Here is a 13921-nt window from a genome sequence, read left to right as displayed (position 1 = left end):
TACGGAAAGATATTTAATACCCATTACTTTAAAAATTAATTATTCTAGTGTATTCTAAAATTTAATTGGGTCACTTCCAGTAATGCCATTTTATCTGTCAGAGGTATTAGTTGCTCTTCATTGGAAGAGAAGTTGACAGTGGCTGATTTAGATTGAAGGAAATTTATTAAATGTTTCATTACTTCAAATTAGGAAGAGAGGGCTGGAGAGCCAGGTTCAAGCCTGAAGAACCATAAGTGATCTCTTAAATCATTACGTTTCGTGGTGACACTACTGCCTTTGGACAGTATACTGCTTATACTTTTGCATCAATAAATCAATCCAGTAGAAACAATTACTCTGTTGTTCTCTGTGAAGATCCCTATCCTGGTTGCCTTTTATCACTAACTCAAAGTCTGGCCATGTAATTGGTAATAACTAGCTCATTTCTCACGCCCAAGCAGCAAAAGATAGGAGGAAAGACTATTTTTGACATTTCATCTTCTATAATGTGAGGTATTATTTCTTATCTTCAACATCCATAATATTGATGATAGAGGGCACTTTCCAAATATGTAGAAAAAGATTGAAATCCTGGGTGAAAAATAAAATGATGACTACTGTTAATTCATTTAACTACTTACAGAGGCATATTATATCTATTTATTCTAGGTCAGTAGGGTTCTGTGGTGATATATAGTGATAACTTGTTTTGAATTCCTTTTCTGGGGAAATGCATGTCATTTATTGTAGAATTGCTTTGGTAGATTAATACCAAATGAAACAATCACAAATGAACAAACAATTCTATTGCCCAGAGATCAACTAAATACGAATCTCTAGAAGCGGAACTTGTCACTAGTATTTACCAAAACAAAACAAAAAACCCAACAAAACTCAAAAATCATCCCCTATGATTGTAATATGCCTCCAGCATTAAGAACCACTGTGGAAAGGGACAGAAATATTTGGCCTTGTTCATTAAGTCAAATGCTAGAGCAGGCCAAAAAATTGCTTCTTTTCTCATTTCCCTCCATTTTTATGCAGAGGCAGGATACACACACACGCTACCTGTGACAGTCATAACATTCAAATACCTTCATTTTTGTTTCCAATTTCACTATCACAAACCCTAATTGTCCTACACAGAGAGAGAATCTGTCTGAAAATATCCAAGACAAAAATTACAAGAAGAGAGGCTCACCACTAAGGATGATCTACAGCCAACTCTCTTGGCTCTCAGTGGCATTCTGGAAGACCACGTGGCCCTCTGTTTCCCTACATGGAAATAACCACAAAATTGAACCACTGAGAATGTTCCATCCCTGTTAGTGGTGTACTAACACTAGGTAACTCAGACCAGCCTGCATGCTGACAATCAAAAAAGCTGGACAAATACAATACTGGATCAGTCTGATAGGTATCAAAGTCTACCACAGAAAAAATTGAGAATTTATTTCTACAGGACATTTTAAAAAGCAAGACCAACTGAAAATTGTAGACCCAAAAAATAACTTAAACTGATTACGAGGAGTAAATTTATAATTACGAGGAGTCTATTCACAATTGAGTAGAAAATTAGTGAAATGGAAGGTATGTCTGAAGAAAATATCCATCCTGAAGCTTGGAGTGACAAAAAAAAAAAAAATGAAAAAGAAAAAAAGCAGAGTAGCACAGAAAAATATGGTACAAATGATCTAGCATATGAGTAAGGAAGAAGAGAAAAGAATGGACAGAATTGATATGATGGAAGGGGAAATAGCAAGTAGTTTTTCAGAACTGAAGAAACATACTAAGTTATAAAAATCCAGAAGTACTATAAACCCAAGAATAACAGAATTAAAACTACACTTACACATAGCATAGCAAAATTCCTGAAAACCAGAAAATGTGAGTGTTAAATGCAGGCAGACGGGAAAAATCTAATGATTTCAAAAGGTGAAAATAAGACAGCTAATTTTTCAATGCAAATAATGATAGAAGACTTCCTTCTCAGTGCTAGGAAATAAAAAAAACAACAACAACAACAAAAAACTTCTGTCAGTGATTCACCAGAAGTGGAACAGAAGTAAAGAGGAAAATTCACCCTTCATTGGTCTTCTTGCCCAACTACTACTTTACTACAATGAATTCTATACCCTCACGATTCAGGGATGTTGCTAGGTTGAGAATTAGCATTAACCCTTCTCATAAAATGCATCAGTGACTTAGGTCCTTAGAACATTATAAGCCATTTATTCTGGGCCTTTACCTCAACGCTCCTCACCCATACAGACACATATTATGAATTAGGTATGCAGTTCCTTCTTCATGGAACTCACAACAAAGCCTTCTTCACTCATAATTTCTCATCTTGGTGTTATTTTCTCTGCAAACCACAAAGCACATACTGTCTCTGTGTACTCAGTAGGTATTTGCCATATATTGCCCCAATTCTCTCTCCCCATACATCCATTCATGCTTTGTCTCCTTAAGTAGGCAACAAAGACAGAACAACAACAACAAGAATGAGGTGCTATGCTGCAGTGACAGCCAAAAACCCAGACCTATGAAGGTATAAAATTGACTTTAAACTATTGGGTTTTTTTCTTTAATAAGGTCTAAAGCATTGAATCTCCAATAAGGAGATCACAGCATCATTCAGAACTTACTGAGTTTTTAATTAAGTACGATTTAAACAGCCATGGTATTGTAATTACATAGACCAGAACACAAAGTAGAAGGAAGTCTTTTGTGAGTAGCCATATTGCTGGCAGAAGTGTCAGCTGTGAATCAAGAAAGAATGACCATAAGTCTCTAGAAAATTTTGAGTTATGCCTACTACATTGTTTCAGAAGTGAATTTCTGTCCCTCAAAGAAATTTCTACTTTAACATTTTTGTATTCACATTATAAAGTCTTATAGACAGTCAATAATTAGCATTTTGTGACTGATTTATTGCGTAACTGACTTTATTTTTTGGGATGCCAATTCATAAGTTCTCAGGACTAGTAACAGCGGTTTTGGTAGCGTGCAGTGGTCTAACAAATCTCACATTTTCTTTACTTTTTCCCCAAATCCTCACTGTATGATAATGATTATCGATCATAGTACCACATTAAAAACCCCCAAAAGCATATCCATGAGCAAGACCCAGGGAGACCAAATGTGTGTTAAGTAGCCATCAGAGATCTACATAGCTGTCATTTTCAATGTACAGAAAACATATTTCACACTTATACATAATTTGGTAGCTTCCAGTTAAACTCAGCATCACGATTTGGCACTAGATGCACTTTTGTTTAGAAGACTTACAGAGCTAATACTTAAAGATTCCAAAGCGTAATGAAGTCTATAAAAGTATCAGGAAAATGATGACAGGGCTGCTTCCCATAGCACAGCCTCAGGGTCCTTAAAACATCCAGGGAGATGCATGCCTGTTTCCTAGTAAGTTAAATGAAAAGGCATACTTTCAAAGCAAGTTCAAATATGTAAAAAGTAGACTTTCATTCTTTTTCTTGAATAATATATCAGAAATTTCACAAGGGTTATGTAAACAGAGATCAAAAATTTTCTCTTACTGGTTGCAAACCTTTAAAAGCTATAGCCTTCAAAAGATATGCTAAATTTCAATTTTAGACTGATACCAGTTTTTTTCCCAAAGAATAATGTGAATATGTAATAATTTTTTTAATAAAAACTCAGCTAGTATGCCATTAAGACATTTTATGTACATTTTCTTCTCCTGTTATCCTTCCTATTATATTTGTATGTAATTCAGCGTGTAAGGACTCATATGACATCTGAAAATATAAATCATTATATTTAATATATAACACATATATGTGTGTGCATGTATATATGTATGTACATATATTAACACATGTAAACACATATAAAACGTACATACAACATATTTTAAAGGATACTGAATGGTCAGAGAAAATCAATTTCATATTTACAAAGAAAAAATCATGAGGAGAAAAATAATTGTACATGTTTATATATACAAATGTTATAAAAATACCTACACAAAAGTAACAGAAAGGCATATAGACATTTTTTAAAATAAGAACTAAAAAAAAAAAGGAACATCATTTAAGTATATCTATTTCAATTCCTTCCCCTTAAAAGTAGCAAGCAACACAACAGATAAATAACCAAGCCTCACAGGTAGAGGTCATGGTATGGTTTAGTACTGCCCAATGTGTAGGGATTTGGGTAACACTGTCACACTATTTGCCAGATCCCAGTAAATATGTACTACTTTTAAACTATGCTTTTTTAAATGAACTCATTTTTCATTGTTAAACATAATCCTTTCTATAATTTTCTTAAAAGATCCTTCTTCATAAATACAGGTAATGCTAAAATAAAGATATTTCAACCTTTTTAAAATATTTTAAATTCTACATAGACCCTATAAGCTGCATTTTGGAGCCTGTTCTCCATTCTTAAAAGGAGAAAATAGCTATTTTAGATGGTACAATGAAAACGAAATCACATCAATTCAAAGTGGTCTGGAAAAATATCTGCATAGTATCTCCTTATTGCGGTATAAATTCTCTCACTAAATAGCACTTTTTCCCCCAGTTTTATTGAACTGTCATTGATATATTACATTGTATAAGTTTAAGGTGTACATCATAAGGATTTGATACATGTATACTCTGTGAAATGATCGCCACACTAGGTTAACATCCATCACCTCACCTAGGCACAACTTTTTCTCTTGTGATGAGAACTTTTATGATCCACTCTCCTAGGAACTTTAAAAAATACAATATTGTATGGCTAGCCATAGTCACCATGCTATACATTACATCTCCAGAACTTACTTCGCTTACAACTGGAAGTCTTGTCTTTGATCATCTTCAGCCATTTCCACCACCTCCCACCCTCAAGGAGCACTTTTATCTGCAATGTAAGTGACCTAAAGCTGAGTCAAGAGAATGATAATATTAGCTTTATACTAAGAAACCAACTGAAGAAAGCACATTACTTTGAATAGTACACACAGCTGTGTTGCTACCTGTCTACATACATTGCAAAGCAGGAACTGCTGCCTTTAGATGTAACAGTGCATCTGCAGTCATGATACCTAGATTTGAGTATACACATTCACGCACAAACCCAATCTGTGTTTCTGTAACTCTGGTTGATTCACTTTACTTCTTTGGGATTTGAGTTTATGTATAAAAGGTAAAATTAAATGACGGTAAAATCAAATATGCTTTCAAAAGCATGCTGGGAAAATTATGTAAGAAAATACATGTGGAAATTCTTTATAAGCTGTAAAATGCACGGTACACCAAAACGTAAAACGAGTATGTTACTATAATGAAGCCTTAAATCAAACTTCAAAGTGTTTGTCCTCTCAGTCATTTTACTGTTAAGCCAAAATATCAGCCAAGCTTTCTACAATGAATTTAGTATAATAACAGGAGACGCACTTTTCATATGTTCACATATTACAAATCTCATTTATTTCAAACAACATGAGAGCATTTCTTTATTAAATGAGTTTCTGTTCTCTGCTAATAACAAAATATCATTTCTTATTGCATTCAATTTGACTGACAGGTGCAATACTCTCATTCAGGAATAGCGTTACAATGTAAAAAGGAAGTAAGTACTCAAAGGATAATCCTGTTCTGTATCTTAAATTAAAACTAATGGAGATTTATGCAGAAAGTTAATGAAAATGTTCTCTACCTACATTCTTGAGCTCTTTTTTACAAAGCTACCAGAGTTTGAAGAAAAAAAAAAGATCCTGTGAGTCACGTGAGACAAAAGCAATGAAACTGAAGTAAAGAAGTTATTCTCTTTTAACACAGTGTGTCCCATTTGATAGAAATTATTTTTTCCTTAAAGCTAAAACTTCAAAATTTATGAAATTTAGAGATCATGGTGGAAAAACAGGTAATTTTTATTTTGTTTGTATTGCTTGCTTTCTATCTTTGCATAGTCTCTAAAATGAAGTGAATGTGAATAGAAACAGACCAAACAGGCAGCCCGAGTTTAGCACCGCCTTTGGCCGGGGCGTGATCCTGGGGACCCGGGATCGAGTCCCTTGTCGGGCTCCCTGCATGGAGCCTGCTTCTCCCTCTGCCTGTGTCTCTGCCTCTCTCTCTCTCTCTCTCTCTCTCATGAATAGATGAAATCTTAAAAAAAAAAAAGAAAGAAACAGACCAAAGATATGAATACTTAATAATCCTATTCAATGGTATTCACATGGGTTATTATGATCCAAACAGAACAACATATTACAACAAAAATACTTCAACAAAAATGGATCACATCTATTTCAAATACATAAGCTTCAAATTAAACTATTTTTGTGTGTTATTTCAGACTGCTCCTAAATATCAACCATTATTGAGCACTTTTGAAAGACATTTAAGGAAACTGGCAACGTAAATCTTACAAGATATTTGACCACCGTATAATTACCCTACTCACAATTTAGTTCAGTCATTTGAAAGATTTCCCTAAGTACTGACTATAATCTTTGTTATCTGAGATAATGCCAATTTTTAAGATTCACTTTGCCAGCAGTCATGTGTAAATATATTAAGATAAAAACTGAGATGTGAACTTTTATATTTCACTCCTGATTTAATGGTTTGCCCCAGGTAGTACACAGACATAATATTTAATATCAAAATCCAGCAAAGCACTTTTACAGTTATGCTTACTTTTATTTCCTTGTTTTTGGCTTTAAGTCTTGAAAGTTCAAAAAATATTAGGCACGCCCACGTGCGCAGCATAGGATTGTTTAAAAAGACAAGTATCTCACTAGTTTCTGAATACCTGAAATGTCATACACACATACAATTGCAAACAGATTAATATATAGGGATTCTACAGAAGGTATACAAGACTTTTTTCAAGTCTGAAAGTCTAAGATCCAGTAATTCTTGTAGAGATATATAGATAGATAAATATAGACATAGATACAGAAATTAAGTGGAATGCATATAGTGTTAAACACATGCATAATAGTCACCATGAACAAAAATCTAAAATAAAAATAACTAAAATAATTAGAATGTTCATACTTTATTAATTCCATACTTAATGAGAAAGAGATAAATGATAAATAACCATGGATATAATGGATCATTTTCAGAAAGCGATGTCCAGGATACAGTATATTCTAGAATGAGTAAAGATTAAGTACATCCAATGCAATTTCCTTGTATTAAATCCATAGATTGAGAATTCATATCTGAAGTAATGATCCTGAGAGTTCTTTTGAGCTTTAATGAATGGTCAAAGTCATTAAGTTACCTGTACATTTTATCTTAAATATATTTAATGCATCTAATTCTTGGCAAATTGATAATGCATGTCATACAAGATAAAAATAGCTCTTCATCAAATATTTTCTAGATATTTGGAAAACCAGAGAAATCTTTACTTGCTCTAATCAGAAAACAAAAAGGAAATGGCCACATTAAAATTCCCATTTATATTAATGAATGAGCTTCTGTAGGGTGTGTAAATTTTCATAAACATCTTCCATGAAAAACTACTCTCCTCTATCATCAGAAGAAAGCTGTTTGTGGACGGACGGGAAAACCCCAAGAATTTATAAGAAGAAGATCAATAACCATCAAGCCAGGAATGGAAGTGTCTCAAGGTTTTAATCAAGGAGGGAGAGAGGGCAAGATGTGGATGAAGTCACAATAAGTTGTTGAAACAAATGGAGACTATGCAAAAGAGAGAATCCTGAACAGATAAAGTTGGGGCTCCTCACAAACTCCAGATGTTCCTTTATATTTCCCTGCTTCCCTTACAGCCAGACTGGGGAATAGTGACTATTACTGGCCTCATGTACTATGAGTAGTAGTGATGTAGGAGGTGTTTTCTGTTCATAACCCTGATCAATACAACATGACTTTGGGACATTCATAGTCTCTCTCTCCCTCTCTCTCTCTCTCTCACACGCGCGCGCACACAAACACACACACTCACACATACATGCCACCTAATAAAAGTAGATGCTCCATAATTATTTGATCATTTGTTGAATGTGCAAATGCCAGCCCTATCTTGAGACATTCCTTTGATGCCCACAAGCCAGTACAAATCCTTCGTCTGACTTTGAGAAATAGAAAACAATTTGTGTAAAATACTATTTGTCTGTGTACAAGATGCCTGTGAATATTCACATTGATGTATTTGCACAGAATTCCTTGAAAACATGGATGTGAGGGCTGAGTCTAGAATTAGTCAAACTATGGCAGTCTGGAATTTGCACAGTGATGTTAATGATGGTCATGATGGTGTCCCTCCATAATGGTGCATTTACCTTTGCTAAATTATAGAATCAATAAGCCATGTATAAAGTTATATTAATGGTTTCAGTGATTGAGTTCCTAATCTGCAAACCAAGAATACATTGGATATGTTATGATCTATGCCTCGCTCACTAAATTTAACCTATCAGTGGTCAGAAGGAAATAAATAATAATGGCTAAGAGATAAACAATTTTGACCAACATACTTTAGCTTTGTTTTAGCTTTATTAGTGCTTTTAAATAACCTTTCCTTAAAAAGAAGACTGACCACCATGGTACCTTGTGAATTATAATACCAATCATGCAACATGTAAGGGGGCAAAAGGAACTGCACTATTGCAAGGGCTTTTAAATCATGCGAAAGGAAAACAATATATTCATAGAAACAGTCATAGGTTATAATGAAAATTTAACAGACTATAAAAAATGACTATTAAAAGTCATGTCATTATATGCTTAATGATTTAATACCTTTAAAAATGTAATGACTGAATAAACATATTTTTAAAGGATGAGGGTAAAAATCCAAGATAATACTATTTTTTTTTCAAAATAATTTTCCTGAGTGGAAGATAGGTTGATTAATGAGTTAAGATAAATTTCAAAGCAAATATTCCAAATATTAGTTTGACACTTACTACTTCACCCAAATAACTGGCTAAAGAAGTGTCCTCAACAGGTAGCACTATATAGATTCTGGAAGAAGACCCATGGCAAGAGTTCTTTCACCCACTTCAACCTGGAAGCACCTCTATCAGGATTGTCCCCAAGCCTAAGAGGACAAGTAGCACTTTTCTTCTCACCTCCAGCACAACAGGAGACACTAACATGTAAGGAGTAAAGACTTTGGTAGAACATTTCAGCTCAAAATATATTTTCATATCATAATAATATCTGATACAACTGGCCTCATGCCCAGGGTTTTTTTTCCCCCTTAAATATTATAAAACCTGGTTTTTGAAAGCATGAGTTATGTACCTCATAAATAAAATATCTGTGCATATTTCATTAGAATTTTTATTTTGATATTTAGTTCTGAACATAAACCATAAAGGAATCATGATGTATCCTTTTAGTTAAAAATATCATTTTATTTGGAAAAATCCACAGTTCTGAGTCCATAAAATTTGTAATATGTATTATTAACTATGAAAATGAAATTTTAATATTTAGATAAATCCTATTTTATGACATAGGATATGATTTTTCATATTTAAGGCACCCAGTACTTGCTTACAGTGTACTATTTCTGAGACCCACTTAACTTATTAAGTTTCACAGAAACATGTATGTGAGGTTTTGTCATGTGAAGTCACCCTTCTGAACACTACAATATTCTGAATAGAAAGTCTCTAATGGGACGCCTGGGTGGCTCAGTGGTTAAGTGCCTTTGGCCCTGGGTGGCTCCGTGGTTAAGCCTCTGCCTTTGGCTCAAGGCATCACCCCAGGGTCCTGGGATTGAGTCCCACACTGGGCTCCCCACAGAGAGCCTGTTTCTTCCTCTGCCTGTGTCTCTGCCTGTCCCTCATGAATAAATAAATAAAATCTTTTTTTTTTTGAAAAAAGAAAGTCTCTAAAGTTTTTCTTTAAGAAATAATATTCTTCAAAATAAGCAGTTAATTTAGCTTAGTATTTCGATTTAATATTAAAACAAAACTGTTTGGACACCAAACTCTGAAGTTCACATTTCTCAAGTAGTAATAGAAGACAAAAATTCATCTATATTTATGATTAATCTACATACAGACATGCTTTTATTGTTTTCCCCGAAGGGTGCCCTTTACAAAGGCATATCTCCAAACAGTCTGTATGGAAAGAGATGCTTTGGGATTGCAAATACGTTTGCACACATCTTTAGGAGGAATGGTGTTTTAAAAGGACATTTCAAAGGCTGTTAACACCATGGTTACCCAAGAAGCAGTCAGTGCTCTTTCCTTGGAGCTTATATTTTAATTAGGCGGCATAATCAGTTTTTGTCGTCTGAAATCCTGGAAAGCGGGGGATGGGAGAAGAATCCTACAGCCCCCCTCCCCCCACCCCATCCCCGGGGCCAAGAGCACAGGGAGCGAGGGTTCTCGGGGTTATAGTCCTTAGTCTCATTCTCACGTACACAGTGACTCGGTGGAAGCAGATCCGCTTGTCCCCGGGGGACTTGAATCATCCATTAGCTTATAATGTCTGAGGTGTCAGACACAATTGAGATCCCAAGAAGACGGAAAGAGCGAGAAGGATGAGCAAGCACCCTGTGGGAGAGCAAAGGGCTCCAGAGGTCAAGTTCCTGGAACGGTCCTCCCCTCCAGCTCTCTCCTGCTGGGGCCGTGCGGGGGGCAGGGTTGGGCACTGCGCCCCGGCTCCGAGAAGCCCTCAGCCTCCTGGACAACCGCAGTTTCCCACGTGGGTTCCTCCTTAGCTGCCTGGGAAAGAACGAGGCGCGATTTTCTGCCCACGGGCCGCCCTGGAGACGGGGCCGAGCGGCCGCACCCGGCGCGTGCCCTCCGGCCCTGCTGGGGCGCAGCCGCGCTCCGAGGCGCCGGGCGGCAGGTGCGCGGCTTTGCGGTCACCCGGTTGGGTCCGCCCGGCTCCTACAGACCTGCTGAAGTTCCGGAGTGTGGCCCCCGTCTCCTCGGGGTGCGGGCTGCGTCTCCGAAGCGACACCCAGCAGGGGCGGCACGAAAACCCGAGTCCGCCCTTCCCCTTCCTCCTGCGCCCCACACCTGCGTCCACCAAGTCCTCCTGGCAAGGCGACTCCGGGTGCGCGGCGCTCCTTCCTCTTGGGGGGGGGGGGGCTGTCTGGGGCCTGAGCTACCTTGGTGCGATCTTCGAATGGTTGGTTCGCATTATTTTCCTGTCCTTCTTCCTTTTGCTGAGCGAGGAAATAAACGAACTTGTCCCTCGTCTTCTTGCCTTCCCCGAGTTGGAGGATTCATCGGGCCAGCACGGAGGGCGGGGAATGTTCTCGTTCAAGGCCGCGCTGCCCCAGGATTCCCGAGCTTCGCAGAACTGGAACTTTGCGAGCAGGGCGGTGGAGGGACATCCAGGGAATCCGGCTGATGGGGCTCTCGGCGCACCGGCGTCCCTTCCAAGCTCAGGACCTGCCCACCTCCCGCGGCGCGCTCCCCCCCCCCCCGCGTGCACCGCGCCCCCTGCGCCCCCCTGCGCCCCCCGGGTGCCCGGCCTCCTCTCCCCTCCCGGCCTCTCCGCTCCCACCCGGGCCTCCGAGGCCGTGGGCGCGTCCCTCTTACCTCCTCGGCCGGTCCCTAGAGAACTTCCGAACCCCCGGGGGTCTACACTGCCCCCCCCCGCCCCAAGTCGGGCGGAACATCTCTCGCGAAAGAACTACGGCGACGTGTCCATAAACTTTGCTGTCGCGGGCGCCGCCGAGCCAGCGGCCGGGAGCACACACCTGCCTGCACGCGGGCGCAGGTACACCTGTCCGGGCGCGCACACGGCCAGGGAGCTGCCCCCCCCCCCCCCGGCGACTGCTCGGGGCGCGGAGACGGGGGGGGGGGACGCGCGGGGCTGGGGGGGGCAGCGAGGGAGAGATTCTAAATGGGCTTGGGCGGCGGGGTCTCGAAGATGGTGATTCTAAACACGCACACAGGGCGTCCGTGCACCTCCTGCACACCGAGCAATTCCCCCCGGAGGGCGCACACTTTGGAGAAACACACCACTCGGGGATGCACCGTGTACATACCCCCCCCGCCCCCCGAGGCACATTCATCCTCAACCTGACAAGCCCTTCGGTCTGCGCGACTTCTCAGTCCGGCCCAAACCAGCCCCGCGCACACGAGGATGGGGACCCGGGGTCCCGGAGCCCTCGCCCCGGCGTGCGGAGCCCCGCGGCAGGTGCGGGCTGTCGGCGGAGGGGCCGGGTCCCCCCCGCCCCCCGCCCCGCGCGGTCACCCCCCCCCCCGCCAGCCGCGCCGAACGCGAGCAGGGGAAGCCGGAGCCCCGCGAGCCACTCACCCCCAGCTTCCTGCTGCGGATTTTCACGTAGCCCTGCTTGACTATGTCGTTAAAGTTGGAGGCCATGGCCGGCGCGCTGGGGCTCGTCCCCTCGGCGACCGGCTGCCCGGAGTCGAGAGCCGCCGTCCGCCGCCGGGTCCGCGCAGGGCTCGCATCCAGCCAGCCGCCGCCCGGTCCCCCGAGCTCCCGCCGGCGGGGACGCGGGCGGGTGGCAGGGCGGCCGCGGACGGGGAACGCGGCCCGGCGCCGCGAGCTGCGCCCGCCCCGCTCGTTCCGGGCTCACCTCCGCCCCCCGCCGCCCGCCGCCCGCCGCCCGCCGCCCGCCGAGCGCCGGGCCCGCGCCGCCGCCAGCTGCGGGCGCCCCCTCCGCGCCGCCGCCCCCGGCAGCACCCACGGGCTGGCGCCTCGCTCGGCGGCGCACAGCTGGCCCGAGCGCACCGCGCGGCTCCCCGGCGCGGGGGAGGGGAAGGGGAGGGGAGGGGAGGGGCGGGGCGGGCCGAGGCGCCCGCCGGCTCCCTCCCCCCGGCCCGCGGGGGGGCTGCGCTCCGAGCTGCTCGCCAGACGCGCTCCAGCCCCCGCGGCTCGGCCGGGAGCTCCCCCCGCCGCCCGCGCCCCGCGCCCCGCGCCCCGGGGTCGCGCCCCCCATCCCAGCCCTCGGGCTCCCCTCGGCCCGCAGCGCCCTCCCGGGCGCGGGATTCCTGAGGACGCGCGCGGCTCCTCGTTCCGGGGCTGTCAGCTGGGCACGGGGACAGGGCGGTGGGGATGCGCCGGCCGGAGGAGGCCACCGGGAGCGACACAAAGGTGTGTTTCTAGGGCCGTGTGTACGTGCATCTCTGTGCCTGAGCACCGCTCGCGGTCCGGGTCTTTGCCCCATTGGGAAGTGCAGACCGACGCCGAGCCCTTCCCGGCGCACACAAAGAGACCAACCGTGCGCATGTGTCTGATCCCTGGGCTGCTCCGGAGCCCGCAGCCCCCGGGCGAGGCGGCCCTTCGCCGGCGTCCTCTCGCCCAGCCGCGGCGACCAGGACCCGAGTGGGCCGACTGATGCGCGCCTTGGACTTAACAAAGTGGCTCGTGGCATTCCACCTTCTAGGGGGAAACGGAGACCGTAACTGTTTGCAACCATGCAAAGGATTTATTCAGATGCTCAACTTGTAAAACCAAAACAATGGAGAACTCTCCCCCCCACCCCCACTTTACGTAGGAACGCCTGACATGCAAAAGTAGGCTCTTCCCCAAGTGCAAAGAAATTTTGATTCAAAAATGATATCAGTTTTATAACATGTAAGGGAAAATAGGGAGTACGGAATTCTAGCCCGAGGCAGTGCGGGGGGGTGAGGGGGGGTGCTATAGGCAAGACTATTTAGTACCCGGCAAACTCACGATATTTTTTTCTTTAAGGCGAAAAAAAAAAAAATGGATAAAGATTGAAAATTTTCTAAGTGACTCATTCACTTATAGAGAGTCTATATTTGATAAAAGTTCAAAAGATTATGCATATTTCTTGCTTACCAGACCAGGCAGTTATCTTGCCATGTTTTCATTTAAAATTTCTTAGCCCTATTGGGAACATAATCATTTGAAGAGAGAAAAGGAAACTACTTGATTGACGGGAGGAAACATATGAAAGCTTAAGGGACAAAGTAGCATGACCCTTCACCCCAACCCGTAGACACCTCAAAGGTGATTTT

The 13921-nt window shown here is 42.7% G+C and overlaps 1 protein-coding gene across 1 annotated transcript in view; it reads right to left on the bottom strand.

The window, feature by feature from the left end:
- LOC129495611 (docking protein 6) overlaps positions 1-12501 on the bottom strand; it is a 363401-nt gene extending 350900 nt beyond the window's left edge. Inside the window, exon 1 of the mRNA XM_055303284.1 lies at positions 12231-12501. Within this exon, the coding sequence (XP_055159259.1) occupies positions 12231-12296 (66 nt within the window). The 5' untranslated portion in view covers positions 12297-12501. The remainder of the gene's footprint in view (positions 1-12230) is intronic.
- Between the last annotated feature and the right edge of the window lie 1420 nt (positions 12502-13921).

Source organism: Nyctereutes procyonoides, unplaced genomic scaffold (genome assembly GCF_905146905.1).
Source record: "Nyctereutes procyonoides isolate TBG_1078 unplaced genomic scaffold, NYPRO_anot_genome, whole genome shotgun sequence".
NCBI classification, from domain to species: Eukaryota; Metazoa; Chordata; class Mammalia; order Carnivora; family Canidae; genus Nyctereutes; species Nyctereutes procyonoides.
Note: the sequence above shows the minus strand (reverse complement) of the source record. Positions and strands in the feature narration are given on the sequence as shown.